The following is a 19,797-nucleotide window of genomic DNA, read 5'->3' as shown; positions in this document are numbered from 1 at the left end:
TGGAATGTAAATCTAGTGTGCACCTCAGAAATACATATACCGTTAAGATATTACTAACACCACGAAAGACAGAATGTTAGTATTTTGAAGTAATGTTAATATTTTGAAGTAAATTCCTTATTATAAGGAATTTAGGGTTCAAAACATGCTTTTTAGTACTGGCAGAACAGTATTATGGAAATGTTCATGTGTTTGGTTTGCTCTTAAGATTTTATATCCTGTGATCTAGAACCTAAAAATATTAACTCCTATGTTATATCAGATTGTATAGCATTGCAAAAGTTTTTAGTTCTTGTAAAAGAACTAAATTGTATAGTTTTGCAAAAGTTTTTAGTTCTTGTAAAGTAGGTGCGTTCAACCCAGTAAGATATCTTTAAAGATTTTTATTCAAATTTCCCTTATAAACAATGACTAATCACCATGGAGTATTACTTTAAACTGTAACAAAATTATTTTTTCATTATGGTTTATTAGATACGCCTGCATCTGTAATATTCTAGAAAGTATTATGGAAAAATTATTGCCTTAATTCTCTAGGATATTAAATGTCAGGTGTCATTTAGATACGTAATCTAGTATGTATGCAAAATGTTTCAGAATGCTTTCAGAGCGGCTGGGTACAAACAATGCAAATTGAAATGGTGCAAACTGTACAAAAATAAGGAGAATTCAGGACTAAAAAGTAAAAAAAGGGATCCACAAGGTGGGGGTGAATAAGCCAGTTTCCTGGAGGTAATACATTCTGAACTGTACATCGGAGGGGGATCCATGAGTGGGCAAGCAGCAGGAGAGGAGCATTCCAGTGAGGGGCGGTTTAGCCTGGCCTGAAAGCCTGTCACCAACCAGAACTAGAATGGAAAATACCAGTGCTTTTCTATACTATTAGCTATCGGACCTGGTCTTTTGGTTTTTGTTTAAATATTTTTTTCAGATGAGATGGGTAGTGTGCAGACGTCCTAAGAAGATTTGAGTGTGGCACATCTCACACTTGTGAGTGAACACACAATCATCACGCTCATGAACTACAAAAGAATTGGACATTGTCTTTTTAATGATTAATATTACTAAATAATTGTATTATTTGTATAACATGTTAGCATCTACAAGGCACTTTTGATTTAATTTGACTCAATTAAATAGGCCACAGTGGCCTTGTCTATTTTCTTTTAGATCCAAGGTCTAAGGAAGGATGGATCAATTTAATTTGAGTGTCCATTTTATACTAAAGTTTTCAATGTTTTGGATCTTTAATCAATTATTGATTCTTTCTTGATATGACAAGTTGTAAGAATGGAAGGGAGATAGATTTTTATTTTTAATATTTGTGTCTCAATATACACACTTAGGTGGCACTTCCTTGTATTGCCTTTTTTATTAAAATTTTATCTTATTTGTTTATAAAAGAAGTTAGAAAGTACAGTGCAGGCTAGGTGTGGTGGCTCATGCCTGTAATCCCAGCACTTTGAGAGGCCGAGGTGGGTGGAACACTTGAGGTCAGGAATTTGAGAACAGCCTGGCCAACATGGCGAAATCCCTTCTACTAAAAATACAAAAATTAACTGGGTATGGTGGCACACGCCTGTAATCCCAGCTACTGAGCAGGCGGAGGCATGAGAATTGCTTGAACCTGGGAGGTGGAGGTTGTGGTGAGCCGAGATTGCACCAGTGCACTCCAGGCTGGGTGACAGAGACTCTGTTGTAAAGAAAGAGAAAGAAAGAAAGAAAGAAAGAAAGAAAGAAAGAAAGAAAGAAAGAAAGAAAGAAAGAAAGAAAGAAAGAAAGAAAGAAAGAAAGAGAGAGAGAGAGAGAGAGAGAGAGAGAGAGAGAGAGAGAGAGAGAGAGAGAGAGAAAGAAAGGAAGGAAGGAAGGAAGGAAGGAAGGAAGGAAGGAAGGAAGGAAGGAAGGAAGGAAGGAAGGAAGGAGGAAAGAAGGGAGGGAGGGAGGGAGGGAGGGAGAGAGGGAGGGAAGGAAGGAAGGAAGGAAGGAAGGACAGTGCAAAGGATAAAGAAAATGAATTGTAACTTCCCTCCAGAGATACTCATTCCTCCATCTGTTTTCTCTTGTGACAGCAACAAGGGGTGAGGATCTTCATAATGCTCTACAAAGAGGTGGAACTCGCTCTTGGCATCAATAGTGAATACACCAAGAGGACGTTGATGCGTCTACACCCCAACATAAAGGTATTCAGGTTCCTCTTGATAACCAATGTTTCTTTATTATTCTATAGGATTTTTTCAGATATGTTTTGTTCTGGGCAGTAATAATCTATAGAATTCCCAAATGTATATTTGATCAAATAGCATTGTGTCCTCAGAAATGAAGCAAAATATTATACTTTCTTATCTTCCCTACATTGATGGAGGTAAGCAGACCTCATATTTCTGGTTCTCTGACTCTGATAATTGAAAGTGAGAGTTTAGACAAGAACATGCTTCCTGCATTTGTTTTGATATTCATGAGCTCTATCAAGTTCTCACACTTGTCATTAAGTTTATCCCGGAACCTCTTAGATGTGGTCTCCCTGTGACATCCCCTGATCATTGATAGCAGCAAAGAGATCTCCTCTAGGATTTAAAATGTCTTAAAAAAAAATCAATGGCACCTAGTATAAAATACTAATAAAGTAAATAAACATGAAAAACAATTTGAAATAGTTATTTAATATTTTGCCAAATACCTAAAACCTATCAATAAATATAACCCAGTCATTGAGGTACATCAAGACATAATGAATGAATAAACCTCCAGCAGGCTTAAAACATGTAACAATTGTATGTTTCACTTGGTCAGAAAAAATGAAAGTGTTTTCTCCCAGAGAATGATTTATTAGGTTGCATAATTTATATATATTATTTATTCATTCACCAAATTTCTATCAAGTACCCACTAAAGATGTAATTTTGCAACACCAACAACTGTGAGGAAAGAGCTGTTAAAGGAGCAGAGATTTGTATGTTACTGAAGTTAAACTGGCACAAATTCAAATTAGAATGTTACAACTTTAGGATGTTACATTTAACTGCAAAGAAAATAGCAATCCAATATATCACTATTTAACAAAAAGAAATGAGAAAGGAATTTATACATGTCACTACAAAGAAATCAACCAAACAAAATGGAAGACAGTAATGCAGGAAATGAGAGACAAAAAAGCTATAAGGCATGTAGAGAATAGTAGCAAAAGTACAGAAGTATCTTACAAATAATTACTTTAAATGTAAACGGATTGACCCCTCTAATCAAAAAACAGATTGGTAGATTGGATTTTAAGAAAACATGATCCAACTATATGGTATCTACAAGAGACTCACTCTAGATGCAAAGACACAAGTAGGTTGAAAATGAAAGAATGGAAAGGATATTTCACACACATAGTAAACAAAAAAGAGCAGGAGTGGCTAAACTAGTATCAGACAAAATAGACTTTAAATCAAAACATGATTACAAGAGACGAAGAAGGACATTATATATTAATAAAAGGTTCAATACAGCAAGATATAAAAATTATACACATTTATGTACCTAATAACAGATCATCAAAATACATGAAGCAAAAACGGACAGAATTGAAGGGAGAAAAACACAGTCTGTGGTAATAGTTGGAGACTTCAACATTTCACTCTCAGTAACGGTTAGAGCAACCAGACAGAATTTAAGTAAGAAAATAGAGGACTTGAACACACAGTAAACCAGCTGGATCCAGTGGACATACAGAACATTCTAGCCAACAACAGCAGGATACACATTCTTCTCAAGTGCACATGGGGCATTTTCCAGGATCATCTGTTAGGCCCCAAAGTAAGTCCTAATAGATTTTAAAAGGTAGATAAAATCTGTCTGACCACAACAAGATAATGTTAGAAATTAATAACAGAAGGACAGCTAGAACATTCAGAAATTCATAGAAATTAAATAACACACTGTTAAACAAGCAATGGATCAAAGAAAAAATCACAAGGGAAAGAGAAAATACTTAGAGACAAATGAAAATGAAACAACATACCAAAATTACGGGACACAGAGAAAGCAGTGCAAAGGGGGAAATTTACAGCTATACTTGCAAAAAGAAGAAAGATCTCAAAACAACAACCTAACTTTACAGTTTAAGGAACTGGAAAAAGAAGAACAAACTAAACCTAAAACTACCAGAAGGAAGGAAATAAAGATTGGAGCATGAGAAGTAAAACCAGAGGATAGAAAAATAATACAGAAAATCAATGAAACCAAGTTGGTTTTTTGAAGAGATAAAATCAACAAACCTTTAGCTTGATGGGCTAAGAAAAAAAAAAAGACTCAAGTTACTAAAATCAGAAATGAAAGTAGAGACATTACTACCAATTCTACAGAAATAAAAATGATTCTAAGGGATTACTGCAAGCAATTGCATACCAATACATTGGATAACCTAGAGCAGATGTGCAAGTTCCTAGAAATACGAAACCTACCGAGACTAAATCATGAAGAAATAGAAAATCTTAATAGACCTTTAACTAGTAAGGAGATTGATCAGTAATTAAAAATCTCCCCCAGATGAAAAGCTAGGGACCTGATGGCTTCACTGGTGAATTCTACCAAACATTTAATGAGGAATTACCACCAATCTTTCTCAAGCTTTTTCAAAAATTGAGGAGGAGAGAAGAGTCCCTAACTCATTACCCTGATACCACTGGATTGTACACTTAAAAATGGTTAAGATGGTAAATTTTGTGTTATGTTTATTTTACTACAATGTTTTAAAAAAGTGTTATTAAGAAAACAGTAAGGCAAGGTATGGTGGCTCGTGCGTATAGTCCCAGTGCTTTGGGAAGCTGAGGTAGGAGGGTGGCTGGAGGCCAGGAGTTCAAAACCAGCATCGGCAACATAACAAGACACCCATATCTACAAAAAACAAAAAGATTAGCCAGGCATGGTGGTACACGCTTGTAGTCCCAGCTACTCAGGAGGCTGAGGCAGAAGGATCATTTGAGCTCAGGAGTTCAAGGCTGCAGTGAGCTATGATCACGCATCTATACTCCAGCCTCAGTGAGAGTGACAATCTGTAAAAGAAAGAAAAAGGAGAGAGAGAGAGAGGAAGGAAGGAAGGAAGGAAGGAAGGAAGGAAGGAAGGAAGGAAGGAAGGAAGGAAGGAAGGAAGGAGGGAAGGAAGAAGAGAGAACGAAGAGAGAAAGAAAAAGAGAGAAAGAAAAGAAAGAAAGAGAAAGAAAGAAAAAGAAAGAAAGAAAGAAAGAAAGAAAAAGAAAGAAAGAAAGAAAGAAAGGAGGAAAGAAAGAAAGGGAAGGAAGAAAGGGAAGGAAGGAAGGAAGGAAGGGAAGGAAGGAAGGAAGGAAAGGAAGGAAGGAAAGAAAAAAGTAGTTGCCAAACCTTTTGTCATCTTTTTACCTTAAGGCAAATGAAAATAAGAAGTCAGACTGGGATAATTTTGAAAGCAAGAGGTTGTTAACTACTCAAGGTACCTTTTAAATAAAGAGCTGCCAAAATATCTATATGCCTATATTCATATGCTTAATATTTCAATTCAACAACTGATAAAATATCAATATAATGCATTACAAATTTTTCCAGAGATAAATAGTAGTTAAATATTTTTAGCTTTTTTTTTTTTTTTTCAGTACTGAATTTAACTTAATCCTTACAGGGGGAAGGGGACCAGCTATCAAACTGAGCTGACTGTTTTCTAATGTATTGCCAGACCTCAAGCTAAATGGCGGCTGCCCCAAAATATAGTATATGGACATGGGAGCTTGAAAAATAAATAGGAGTCTTTTTTTTTTTTTTTTTTTTTTGCTAAATGCTGAGAATAAAATTATTTTCTCTGGTGTATACGTTGTACGGTTTGGTATTTGAATTATAGAAAATGCTTTTCAGAGAGAATGCAGTCCTATTTCATTATGACAGGAAGGACATTTTAAAAGCATATTATCAGTGGGGATTTTTCCCTCTCAAGGTGATGAGACATCCGGATCATGTGTCGTCCACCGTCTATTTGTGGGCTCACCATGAGAAGCTTGTCATCATTGACCAATCGGTGGCCTTTGTAGGAGGGATTGACCTGGCCTATGGAAGGTGGGATGACAATGAGCACAGACTCACAGATGTGGGCAGCGTGAAGCGAGTCACTTCAGGACCATCTCTGGGTTCCCTCCCAGTAAGTATATTTCACCTTTATGGAAATGTATAACACGAACGTAATTTGTATAAGTTTGTATTAATAGCATGACTGATGGATTCATTGAATAAGAGATGGTGTCTCCTTGGAGGGGAAAAGAACATTAAGTCAATCATGAGACAGACTTGGTTTCAAATACCAGCCTCCCCACCTAGCTAGCTGTAACTTAGCATTGCTGAGTCTGTTCTTCTCTTGTAAGAAAAGAAAATAGATTCAGTGGAATTTTGCCTGTCCCATATTCAGCTTTGTTTTCCATTTAAATTAAGATTTATTTTTTATTCAGAAATAAGATTGATAAACAAAAATATGTGGCAGTTGAGATTTAGGTATTAAAAAGCCTTAAGTATCTGCCACAGTTTTTGGAAAGTTCCTACTTAAAGATACACAGAAACAGGATAGGTCAGTCTGGGGTCATTTAGAGGGAATTTGAGCCAGAAGTGAATAACTTCCCAAAGTGCCTTTTTAAATAGAGCTGCCAAAATATCTATATGTGTATATCAATCTGCTTGCTGTTTCAACTAAATGACTGCCATAATATGAATACACTTATTAAAAAATTTGATGGGCTTCATCTTATTTACTGCTGGAAATGTTGGTGACTCATTTATGCAGAAATAGCAATTTAGTGCATAGGGAACAGGAAAAATGATTGACAGAGGAAGCCTTGCTTACTTAATGTTTATCAGAGGAACAAGTTCAGGAGTTCAACAGTGAATGTAACCCATGTAATTGTATTTGAGATTAAAAGTTTAATTGGAGTGAAATTTCAAGAATTTGACCTACTGAAAGAAGAGCCAGAGCAGAACTCCTCCTATTCCTTTGGTAGTTTTTAAACAGTTCACAAGAATCCATCACTACCCTGTGGCTGACCTCAGACATTATTGCATATCTATTACAGAACTGCCATCATTCGTAAACTTTATACTTAGCTCTACTTGAATTAAAGAACCACATTGCAGCATGTCTTATGCAGTGTCTTTGTTTACAAAAATAATTTTCTCAGCCTGCCGCAACAGAGTCTATGGAATCCTTAAGCCTCAAAGATAAAAATGAGCCTGATCAAAACCTGCCCATCCGGAATAGTGTTGATGATGTGGATTCAAAACTGAAAGGAATAGGAAAGCCAAGAAAGTTCTCCAAATTTAGTCTCTACAGGCAGCTCCACAGGCACCACCTGCACAACGCAGATAGCATCAGCAGCATTGACAGCACCTCCAGTAAGTCATGGCCTTTGCTAGAATTTATCTTAACTACCCACTGTTCTTCCATAGCCGGACACTACATACCTGTTTTTAAAATCTGTCTTTCTGTAATGGAGTAGAATGAGCAATGTTGAGAGGTCGCTATATCATGCTATTCAACCTCATGCCATTTTGTGGCTTTGTTTGCCTCATTTTAGAGCAGATTTATTGTTTTATCCACACAAAAGTCATAACAACCACGATTACTGCTTCTAATGGTAGCAGAACGACAAAGGGTTTCTAAAATACACCAAGCCATAAAGGAAAAAGGTATTAGATGTACTTTATAAACTTTTCTTAGAAGAAATTACATTTATCTTCCTATCCAGAAATATATCAAGCTTATCTCTTCAAGCATCAGACTTTCTACATCTTGTAAATTTACTATTCCTTTGAAATCCATTGTAAAACCCTACAATTTTCTGTTGCACAGAATCTTATAACTGATGTTATAGCCCTGTCTGGTTTTAAAAATGATCAACCTTGCTTTCCAGTTTAGAAAATTTGGTATCTGTATTTCTTTGTAAAAAAAAAAATTCTCAATTTCTCTAGGTTGTTTTAATCACTATAGAAGTCATCACAATTTAATCCATGGTTTAAAACCCCACTTCAAACTCTTTCGCCCATCAAGTGAGTCTGAGCAAGGACTCACTAGACCTAATGCTGGTAAGTGATTTGTGAAGTGGCAGAACTCCCTTAGGCTTGAGCTTTGGTTGTGCTGTCTGCTGCATGGGCATAGTGAATGTGTTTCCAGATTGGCTTTCTGTTTGCAGTTTTGTTGCTACATATATTATTGAGAGTCTGCTCTATGCAAAGCATCCTGTAGTATCCAAGATCCCTACTCCCTAAGAACTTATAGCAGCAAAGACAAAACAGACCTAATAAGAGAAAATGCATGGCACATGCAATTCAGTAGTGTTGTGGACGTTCTATGGAAGGTGGAAGGAATTCCTCTCTGATGGTCCAACGAGACTTTTTGAGGAGGGGACATTTGGGTTAGGCCTGGAAGTAATTGGGGTAAGTGATAGGAAGTCATTGCAAGTGAGGGAGGTGAGTTGAGCAAAGGTGCTGGAATGGGAAAGCAGCAACTGTTTTCAGATCGTGTAAAATGCATTATTTGGCCAAGATGCAGTTTTTGATATAAGACTAGGAAGATATATGACATTCACATTTGGGAGTTGGAATTTTATTCAGTTAATTTTTTTTTTTTTTTGAGATAGAGTCTTGCTCTGTCACCCAGGCTGCGGTGCAGTAGGGCCATCTCGGCTCACTGCAACCTCTGCCTCCCGGGTTTTAGCGATTCTCCTGCTTCAGCCTCCTGAGTAATCCCTAGCTGGGATTACAGGTGGGCATGACTGTGCCTGGCTAATTTTTGTACTTTTAGTAGAGATGGGGTTTTGCCATGTTGGCCAGGCTTGTGTTGAACCCCTGACCTCAAGCAATCCGCCCACCTCGGCCTCCCAAACTGCTGGGATTACAGGTGTGAGCCACCGCACCTGGTCAGTTAAAAATCCTGAAGGCCTTTGGGTGGATGTGTTGTGTCATGCTATGTGAATTTTCAGAAATCACAATCTGATAGCTGTTGGTACGAAGATACTCCAGATACTTGAGGAATTAATGAATGATTAATGAGTTTCACTTGTGGTGGGAATAAAGAAGGATTTGGCCACTGGTCAGATATGGAGATAAGTAATCATAATAAATGACGCTAGTAAAATCATAGGCTAAAATTTATTTTATGCAGACTGTATCCACCACTGCCCTGAGAACTTGCAGTGCTTAGTAGTAATATTGTCATCTTCTTTTTACAGATGAAGACATTCAGGGTTAGAGATGATACATGTCATGCCCAATGGAGTTCCAATTTATCATCCTCCCAGTGCCCATGATTAAGACTTGTGATTTAGCAGAAATGAAGATCACTATGTTATACGTTTTTGGCTAGAACCTAAGGCCAGGGCTCTCATGTACTGTTTAGCAGATGAGAGTTACAGTCTAGCACACATGCCTGAATGCGAGTCACTTGTGGCTTGCAGGTGCTAACGAACCAGAAAACTTATGCTGGACTTTGAGTAGGGATTCCCAGCATTCTTTCACCTAGGGCAGGGGTGTCCAATCTTTTGGCTTCCCTGGGCCACATTGGAAGAAGAAGAATTGTCTTGGGCCACACATAAAATATACTAACACTAATGATAGCTGATGAGCTAAAAAAAAAGTTGCAAAAAAATTATAATGTTTTAAGAAAGTTGGTGAATTTGTGTTGGGCCACATTCAAAGCCATCCCGGGCTGCACGTGGCCCACAGGCTGTGGGTTGGACAAGTTTGGTCCAGCTACCCTGCATTTTAAAAAATGCAGTAATCAACTACACACAATGAACTAAAACTTCAATGTAACTGTTAAATAAATTTATGTTTTATAAATCATAACAGCATCAATATACATTTAAAAATGGAGAAGAGGCCAGGGACGGTGACTCACACCTGTAATCCCAGTACTTTGGGAGGCGGAGGCAGGAGGATTGCTTGAGCCCAGGAATTCAAGACCCTCTTGGGCAACGTAGTGAAACCCCATCTCTACAAAAAATTAGCTGAGCGTGGTGGTGTGCATCTCTCGTCCCAGCTTTTCCAGAAGCTGAGGCGGGAGAATTGCTGGAGCCTGCAAGGCAGAGATTGCAGTGAGCTGAGATCATGCCACTGCACTCCAGCCTGGGTGACAGAGGGAGACCCTCTCTCACACACACAAAAACAATTTTTAAATTTTTAAAAAATAAAAATAAATGGCTCAAGCCTGTAATCCCAGCACTTTGGGAGGCCGAGACGGGTGGATCACGAGGTCGGGAGATCGAGACCATCCTGGCTAACACGGTGAAACCCCGTCTCTACTAAAAAAAATACAAAAAAACTAGCCAGGCCAGGTGGCGGGCGCCTGTAGTCCCAGCTACTTGGGAGGCTGAGGCAGGAGAATGGCATAAACCCGGGAGGCGGAGCTTGCAGTGAGCTGAGATCCGGCCACTGCACTCCAGCCTGGGCGACAGAGCGAGACTCCGTCTCAAAAAAAAAAGTAAAAATAAAAAATAAAAATAAAAATGGAGAAGAACAAATATGGGGAGACATTCTTATTTAGCATACAGCTAGTACTGGATGTGTGTGTGGATTCAGGGACAACTCCCATTAATTCCTGTGCTTGACAAAGCTTCAAAGTTCTGGGAAGCAGGAGGCCTCTGCGAAATCCAGGAAGCCAGGAGTGCATGCAGTGGCAGATATTAGAGGTAAAGGGTTGGAAACAGCTCCAGGTAGTGCCTTATCATTTCAATGTGTAACTTTGCTGCTTTATTACTGAAGTTAAAAATGAAGTGGAGGAAATGAGATTGCCAACCCTGAAGATTATGGATCTGAATTATGACTGATAGTGTTGCTGACAATAGGATTGAGAGCAAGTGGAAAAGATGTGAGTGAAGTGCTGAGTCCAGTAAGTAACTCACACCTACCGCAGGTTGAGAGGGGTGATATCCACAGGGGTGATCTGAGACACTGATCATACATGTGTGTGGTTTTCTGTTGCTGATGAAAAGTACCCTTGACATCTGTTTACAACCTCTCACTGATAAACTGAATATATGTCTAGTGCAGCATTGTTGAGAGACAAAAAGAGAGACAGAGAGAGAGAACAACCTAAACATCAAAGAGTAGGGAATTGGGGAAGAACATAATGAATGGTAACAAATGGTTCATCTCTTTGATGGAACTGGGCAATAATTAAAACTAAAATAATTTTGTAATTGGGGATACAAAAATAAACATAGAATATTTATTTATTTAATTAAATAAGTATTTATTGAGTTTCTATTATATACCAATCACTATTCTGGGTTCTAGAGGTGTAGTGAATAAAGCAGATGAAGTGCAGTTAACTAGTTGGGTGGTAAGGATGAGAACTGTGTGTACAAATAGAGGGGCAAACACATTATGTCAGGTGGTTAATTATGGAGAATAGTTGAGCATGATAAGGGAGGAAGGGCACAGGAGAAGTTACTATTTTGTAAAGGCTGGTCGGAGAATACGTGTCTCATGAGGTTAGTTTTTAACTGATATCTAAAGGAGGAGAAGAATGAGGATAAGAAACTGTCTGAGAGAGGGTGTTTCTGACAGAAGGAATAGCAAGTATGAAAGGCCATGAGGCAGAGGGGACAGGTGTGTTCCAGGAATACGGCTGTAGTGAGGTGGGCTAGGAGAGGATGATAAGAACAGAATCAGAGAGGTAGGCCGGGGTGGATTATGTGAGGTCTTGAAGACCACTGTAAGATTTTGACCCTGAGTGAGACAGGAAGTCATCGCGTGGTCTTGAGCAAAGGGTAGGCAAGGGCTGACTTAAATTTTCCAAGGATCATTCTTCAGAGCAGACCAGGGTGGCAAATGGTGACTGTGCAGGTTATGAATATATTTTGAGGGTCAAGCTGACAGCATTTGCCAATGAACTAGATATGAGATGTGAGAGATGGAGAGGACTCCAAATCTTTGGCCCACTGGAAAGATGGAGTTTCCGTGAACTGAATTGAGATGGTTATGGGAAGAGCAAGGAAAGTTTGAGGACGATTGCCACTATGTCAAAATATGTTCCTGAAGGCAGCTGACAAAGGACGTTCAATGATGCTATCTTTGTTAGGAAAATAGAGCTTGAAGTGATTTATTTTTTTCCCACATTGTTGGTACTGTTTTCATTTTACTTTTATAATCAAATTTAAATACAAATTTAATTTTTTAAAATGAAAACAATTCGTTTACCTCAAAAGAAAAGCCAAAGGATAGTGGGGTCCTTCTAGAGCAGTGCTTTCCAAACTCGATTCCTTGGATCCTGGAGTTTCTAAAAGGCTTTGAGGAGAACATTGAAGTAGGTGAACCCCAGGACCCTCCCACTGCTCTTGGTACCTCTTCAACCAGAACAATCTCACTTGTATCTGTTTTAAATATTGGAGTCCTTCTGAATTTGTTTTAAAAAAAAAAATAAGTAAAGTTCTACTAAAAATAATGAAGGAAGTTTAAAGAGCAAGGCACTAGATTTAAATCATGTAATACCTTAAAAACTGAGGTTGCCTTATAAAACAAATTAAGCATGGAGTGACTCTTCGTTAGAAATTTAAAACTGAATATGAACTTGAGTTAATGACTTCCTTGTCCTGAGAATGCAAAGAGAGTTAGCCTCTCTGCAATATCAATTTCACTTGACTGCACATGACCATGTTGAATTGGGCTCCTATTAAACCTCTCTGGTGTCATACAGAAATCAGTGTGGAGTGAACATCGCTATGGGTTTTTATATAGAAAAACTGCACTGAAAATGTGGTTAGGAATCATATCTGTAATATATGTTTTTCAAAATCAGTCAGCCATTTTCATGTTTTTTTTCATTCAGAATTAGTTGTAAGAGGGAGAATTTTGCTTGGTACTATTTTTAAAGTGTTGAATTTTATTCCTCTTATTTATTTATTATACTTTAAGTTCTGGGATACATGTGTAGAACATGCAGGTTTGTTACATAGGTATACATATCCCACGGTGGTTTGCTGCACCCATCAACCCGTCATCTACATTAGGTGTTTCTCCTAATGCTATTCAGCAACTGTGTGAATTTTCAGCAATTGCTTAAAATTTCCTTTTAAGCAATATTAAATAGGTAAGTGAGGGAAAAATTATTTTTGCAATTTAGTTGAGACAGGCTTTTCACATTTGAGTGTCTAGTCATAAGGGATAATATTAAGCTGTTTCTAAACTGTTCTTAGGAATGCAATGGATAGGATGTATAAGATTCATCTTGTGCTGTTAAATAGCTTATTATCTAATAGGTGAGCATGAGTTTTAAATATTTTACAAACCTAATATTTTAGTCATTCATTGAGGGAAGATACTCCTACTGCAAGAGTCATCATTGATCCACAGATGACATACAGGTCTACAAACCCTTAACAACAATTCTAAATCCCAAAAAATTTTGAAAACCAAAATATTTTTAAAAATATAACTTGTTGAGTGCCTGTATTGGAACTGGCCTCGAACATACATAGAAATTCAGTAGGTAGAGACTAAAAAGGTAGAAAACAGCCATTTTAGGTAGATACTACATCTTAAGACACAGATATAGGAAATGCAAAAGTATTTATTTCGGCATCTCAGACCTGAGTGTAGAATGTGGTAGATACATATAGGTCTATAATCTCTCATACAAAATCTTTGGAATCAGATTTCAGAAATCAGAAAGTTCTGGATTTTAGAAAGGTAATACAATACCTATACCCTCTACTATGTTACCCTCCTAGCAGCATCCAGGAAATACCTGGAATGTAGGCAAACCATTTATTTTTGTGCAACACCAAGTGGGATCAATACAGATAATAAATAACCTCTTGTCAGTTCAGGCCAGGTTTTGCTGACCTGGGAGCTATGAAATGAGCTGTGAAAATCAGCTATGAAAAAACATTTGAATTGTTAGAACTTTTGGAGTTTTGGAATTGTGGTTAAGGGCTAATTTGTGCAGATTGAGCTGGTGGGATATATCTGTATCAGTTTACGGAGGACTTTGAAAATCAGACTGAGACATTGCACCTCTTCCATTAAATGTTGGAAAATCCCTAGGGGCAGGGAGCAGTTAAGGGTGAGGCTTTATAGCGTTTACAGTAGAGACACAGGGAGTCTGACAAGGTTGTGTCAGTGAGTTCAAGAACGAAGTAAATGGAAGAACCTTTTTCCAAAGGCATCATGGTCTGGGAAGCCATGGGAAGGTGGGTGGAGAAGTCCCTGAAGAATAAAGGAGCCAAAGATGATTCCGAGGTTTGAGCTTGAGTTACTACACGCAGAGAGCAGAAATCTCAAGGAAAGACTTGATTTTATGGAATGATAATGATTTTAGTGTCGGACATAATTTTAAAGTTCTGGTGGGAACTAGGTAAACAATGTCAAGTGAGGCACTGGAAGTGACCTTAGATCTGGAGTCCAAAACAGAGGCCAAACTTGCAGGTGCACATTTAGAAATTGTATCGAAAAAGATGGGAGAGGCCAGGCGCGGTGGCTCACACCTGTAATCCCAGCACTTTGGGAGGCTGAGACGGGCAGATCACAAGGTCAGGAGTTCGAGACTAGCCTGGCCAACATGTGAAACCCTGTCTCTACTAAAAATACAATAATTAGCTGGGCATGGTGGCGTGTGCCTGTAATCCCAGCTACTCGGGAGGCTGAGGCAGGATAATTGCTTCAACACTTGAACCCGGGAGGCGGAGGTTGCAGTAAGCGGAAATCATGCCACTGCACTCTAGTCTCAAAAAAAAAAAAAAAAAAAAAAAAGAGAGAGAGAGAGAGAAAGAAAAAAAAAGGAAAAGAAAAAGACAGGAGAAAGAGAAAGGGGAAACCTTGTTAGTGAGGAGGAGCTAGGAAAGAAGAACAAGCGGCATAGGCTGAAGAAATGGTAGAACAATGGAGACCTGGAAGGCAAGAGATGAAAACAAAAGGAGAAAAGGAGGAGGATGTGGCAAGACCAGAGAACACCAGGCAAGGAGCAAGAAGACCCCCTTCTCATAAACTTTAGCAGCCAGAATCTGAGCCACTGACAGAGGAGGATGCAGAAGATTGGCATGACAAATCTGTGCCAAAAGATAAGGCAGGTGCAATTATGAAATCATTAGGGAGCCAGATAGCAACCTAATGAGACCCCCTTGGATCAGCATTGTTGACATCAGAAGTCCTCTCGACCTGCTCGTCCATGCTCATGCAATTCTGAGCTGTTGTTTTCACAGGAACTAGTATTTGGCTCCATTGCCTTAAGAGTTCATTTGTACTGAGAAGGACCCTAATTTATGTGGAATAGTTTTTAGGCCATGGCCAAAAACAAAAGCAAATTTGAATTATGAGCAGGTTGAATTCAATTAGTACCAAGATAATTTCCTGAGACTAAGAATTTCCTTTATTTTCCTTATCATAACTAGTTGTTAGGTGAAAGTTAATTTTTAAATGAGTGTATGTGTGTTTATGTAAAGCCTTAGCTTAGAGTTTTGCAACTGATGAAAGCAAATTGTATATATATTTTTTATATTTGAAATCTGAAATATTATTTATCTCATTTTTGTTCCCTTTTGTTTCTTTTCTCACCCTCTGTTTTTCTTTTTACAAAGTGCTATGTTAACAACAAAGAGCCTGTAGATGAGCAAACAGGCCTACCTGCACTTTGGCCTTTCAGTCTCATAAAGCATGAAAATAAATCACTGGGAGAAGTCAATAGAAGTCTATTTTTAACATGATTTCATTTTGCTAATCTATGGCATTTTAAGTCATTTTTCTTCTATAGAAAATTTCAATAGCCTTTGGAAGGTTAATGATTCAGTTTGAGATAGAATGTTAGCATTGTGTGTGGTGATTACATAAAAACATTTGTTCTGCAAATATTTAATGATTGCCTGGATGCTTGGAGGTACTGGCAGTGAGGAGATTTGGTTCCCCCTCCCAAAGAGTTTATAGACTGGTGAGGCATTGATGGAGGGCGGGAACCTGATACAATTGCGTCACAGAGTTAAAGGTGTTGGGGCAGTTGTTAATGGGATGACAGCAGTGCTAATGACTGCCTCTTCCTTACAGGGAGCTGGGAGGTCTCTCGTCTCTGGGAGGTCTCTCGTCTCTCTAGAGCAGGTGACAGCTAATGTGGCTCTTGAAGGATGATTAGGATATCAGGCCAAGAGGGAGAAAGGAGCATTTCAGGGAGAAGTAATAATGTGCCGACTACGTGGAGACATGGCAGACCACGCCTGTTAAAATACAGTGAAACATGTGCTTTACATGGGGCCTGGGGTTGGGTGGGGAAAAACAAGGACTAGAAAGAGTTGGCACCAGTTTGGGAAGAGCCTTCTATGCATACTAAGCCCTTAGGACTTGAACTTCCTGTAGGCAGTAGGTGAACCTTCCAGGGCTTTAAGCAAAGAGTGCCTTTTACAAAGACAGTTGTGGGACAGTGTGTTGGTGGCGGGACCAGTGCAGCCCTCTCACTGGCTACTGCAAGCAGTGCCATTTATTCATTCAACACATATTTTTGCATTCAGTGTCTATTTGTTAAATGCCTCTTTTGTGCCAAGCGCTGCATTTGTGATTTGTAATTCTGCTAATCTTTTTACTTCATTGTCTTCGTATTTAGCCTTAAGTCAATGGTCTCAGCATAGTTCTTTGTGAAATGCTACAATAGATTGCTGCTTTTGTACCTATATCATAAGCTTTCATCTGTTGTTGCCATATTTTTTTATAAATGCCATCTATGATTTGAAGTATGTAAATGTTAAAGCGCAACAGATTTTAGCTGTTATCTAGGCGAAATTCTTCATTTGATGCATAATGGACTTATGATCTAAAAAGTTGAAGCTCAGTGTCACTTAGCTAGTTAATTCCAGGGCTGGAACATGGACTATCTGTAAATTTGAAGTTCTTGCTTCAATGCAAAACAATTATGCATCAGGTGTGCACCATGTTGGTTGAGGAAAAAGAAGCGGCATGGTATCTTTATTGCCTCTGCGTCTCAGGTTTCTCCACCTCACCCCCGCCCCTCCCCCTCTACCCCCCAAAGCCCCCCAACAGCTTTACTGCTCTCTCATAATGCCACCTTGTGAGTTCTTCATTCACAGTTAATTCTGTGATCAGTTCTTCCAGTGATCTGGTAGGTGGTGGGAATAAGTTACTCAACTGCCTGAGGTCAAATTTCATTGTTTGATGATGAATCTTGTTATAGCCCTAATTGCCCACTAAAAGTAAACTTGTAAGGACTGTAAAATGTTGTTAGCTCACAACCTCTAATACAATGAACATATGCCACCCTAGTGATGTCTTAAGAAATTAAGAAGCTTTTAGGTGTTTAATAAATGAGAGTTGAGCCTCCCTTTCTGGGATCCCCCTGAACCACAGTCCCTGAGGGGGTCTTGCTGCATTCACAGATACCGGGTCCATCCGCAGTTTACAGACAGGTGTGGGAGAGTTGCATGGGGAAACCAGATTCTGGCATGGAAAGGACTACTGCAATTTCGTCTTCAAAGACTGGGTTCAACTTGATAAACCTTTTGCTGGTGAGTATTATGATGGTGGGGTGCTGGTTATATTTTGTCTTTTACCTTTGAGCATCTCAACAAGTACACACGTGCATGATCTAAATGACTTTTGTTTTGCTTCTGTTTATTTTTGAAAATTTTTTAAAACTTTGGAGACTTGATTTAGTCATTAGTCATGTGCTTAAGGACTCTTTTTTTCAGTTATAATAAGAAAAAAAACACGAAATAGAGCTGAACTGTCTGAAACCTCCAGATTTGTTAATGGCACATTTTTGGGGTAATAATCAGTAATTTTTCAGGAAATGGTAGGCTCCCTTTGATCATCTTTTATTCTGCTTATTTCCTGCATTTCCAAAATGAGAATGGCATATTTTCAGATTATCACTGGGTTTATATGTTTAAGAGGAGATAGAGATGGCATTGCTTGCCATTGTTTCAACGGGATAAAAAATTAAAAATATGATATCAAACACACAGCCTTAGATAGTTTGTACCCACTCACATCTTGCCATGTCTAGTGATTATCTAATCCTAAGTGAAATGGAAACATATTTGGGGAGGTGCCTGGGAGCTATGTCCCTGCATGTGAAATCTGTTTCCCTTGATTATAAAAATGTTGTTCTGTGCAAGCCAAGAAATATATACCTAGTGAGCACTAACCCACGTTTCCTTTTAGTATCGGAGTTGGAGTCAGAGAGCCTCTGCCCCAGCACCGAAGTTAATGACTGATCCTTGCCTGGTGCACCTGGGCAGATTTCATTGACAGGTACTCCATGCCCCGGATGCCCTGGCATGACATTGCCTCTGCAGTCCACGGGAAGGCAGCTCGTGATGTGGCACGTCACTTCATCCAGCGCTGGAACTTCACGAAAGTACTTGGATATTGCTATCATGATTTATCCACATGAAGAGAGGCAGGCCTAACTAGAGAAGAGGTTCAGAGGAGGCTGTTGGCAAGAAGAGATTGTCGCGGCCACAACTATGTCACCGCTCTGCTGTTGGCTCCATTGATGTCAGGGTGCCTGGGCATCTGGGCAAAAAAAGAGGGAAACATTTCTGAATGTCCACACCATAGACAATTCAGAGTGCCTAGGGATAGGTGCTGCTGTGTGGGTCCTGATTTTAATTTTGTTTAATTTTGTTTAATTTTGTTAAAATATCTTGGACACAGTGTTGACCAAGCATTTAGTAGCCCGGGCTCGGTAGTCATTTGCAGGGCTGTTATAGCGGGATGGGAGCCTTGTTTAGATGAGAGGGCTTGAGCTTTAAAGTCCCGTCCAATCCTGGAACTGCAATGGGTTTATATTGGTACAGGATTCTGAGAGCTGGTTCTGAGCAAACCAAGCAATATTAAGAAGGTAGGGCCATTTTCCTTTTCTCCAGATTGTGTCCTCATTACTTGTAAGAACTTGACCTAACATTCAAACCTAACATTCATAAGTTAAGTACGTATCATTCAGGTTGGGCTCGGTGGCTCACGACCGTAATCCCAGCAATTTGGGAGGCCTAGGCGGGTGGATCACCTGAAGTCAGGAGTTCGAGACTGGCCTGACCAACATGGTGAAACCCCATCTCTCCTAAAATACAAAAATTAGCTGGGCATGGTGGTGGGTGCCTGTAATCTCAGCTGCTCTGGAGGCTGAGGCAGGAGAATCACTTGAACCCAGGACGCTGAGATTGCAGTGAGCCGAGAGAACGCCATTGCACTCCAGCGTGGGGGACAGAGCGAAACTTGGTCTCAAAAAAAAAAAAAAAAAAAAAAGAAAGAAAGAAGGTACATATTCAGGTGTTTTTAAAGTTTCACTTTATTTACTTGAAGTGATAATGAGGCATGATTCCCCTTGGTCATTTTGAAAAAGAATTTAGTTTTATCAACCACTTAGACTCTCACTTTGTTTTTCATTCACATGAGGATTATAAAAATTTAGTGGACATTCTAATGGAAATTTTTTAACGAAAATTTAGGGGAGATGGATTAATAAACAAATGGGGTGTTACTTTTAACTTGCTGTACTGGCAAAGACAAAAATCTCTGCTAATACCTGTAGTTAGGTTTGGGGTGGTTTTTGTGGTATGCTCATACACGCTGCCCCAGGGAGGATAAATTGGTACAACACCAATAAGTCTTTCTTAAAGACTTTGATCCAGAAAAACTATTTCCAGGTATTCAAACTAAAGCTGTAATCCAATAAGGTAATTTATTTTGATATGGCTTCTAATAATTCAAATAAAATTAGAAATAACAGAAATCCTTACTAATAGGAATTTGTTAAACAAATGATTCTTTTATACCATTTTACTATGAAGTTATTAAAAATAATGATAT

General features: G+C 38.8%; 1 protein-coding gene and 1 non-coding gene across 5 annotated transcripts in view; one reads left to right on the top strand and one right to left on the bottom strand.

Moving 5' to 3' along the window:
- The window catches only part of LOC105465688 (phospholipase D1), a 206,611-nt gene that overhangs the window by 116,392 nt on the left and 70,422 nt on the right, over positions 1 to 19,797 (top strand). For 3 of the 4 annotated variants that reach the window (XM_011714270.3, XM_071091242.1, XM_071091240.1), the window contains exons 13-18: positions 2,070 to 2,180; positions 5,945 to 6,145; positions 7,170 to 7,383; positions 7,960 to 8,073; positions 17,361 to 17,489; positions 18,225 to 18,343. In XM_011714270.3, the coding sequence (XP_011712572.2) occupies positions 2,070 to 2,180; positions 5,945 to 6,145; positions 7,170 to 7,383; positions 7,960 to 8,073; positions 17,361 to 17,489; positions 18,225 to 18,343 (888 nt within the window). The remainder of the gene's footprint in view (positions 1 to 2,069; positions 2,181 to 5,944; positions 6,146 to 7,169; positions 7,384 to 7,959; positions 8,074 to 17,360; positions 17,490 to 18,224; positions 18,344 to 19,797) is intronic. The other variant, XM_071091243.1, reaches the window with a different exon arrangement.
- On the bottom strand, positions 931 to 1,034 carry LOC112423998 (small nucleolar RNA U13). Its single transcript, XR_003014601.2, has one exon. It is a non-coding gene; the product is annotated as a small nucleolar RNA U13 (small nucleolar RNA).

The sequence above is a fragment of the Macaca nemestrina genome, chromosome 2, assembly GCF_043159975.1.
Source record: "Macaca nemestrina isolate mMacNem1 chromosome 2, mMacNem.hap1, whole genome shotgun sequence".
NCBI classification, from domain to species: domain Eukaryota; kingdom Metazoa; phylum Chordata; class Mammalia; order Primates; family Cercopithecidae; genus Macaca; species Macaca nemestrina.
Note: the sequence above shows the minus strand (reverse complement) of the source record. Positions and strands in the feature narration are given on the sequence as shown.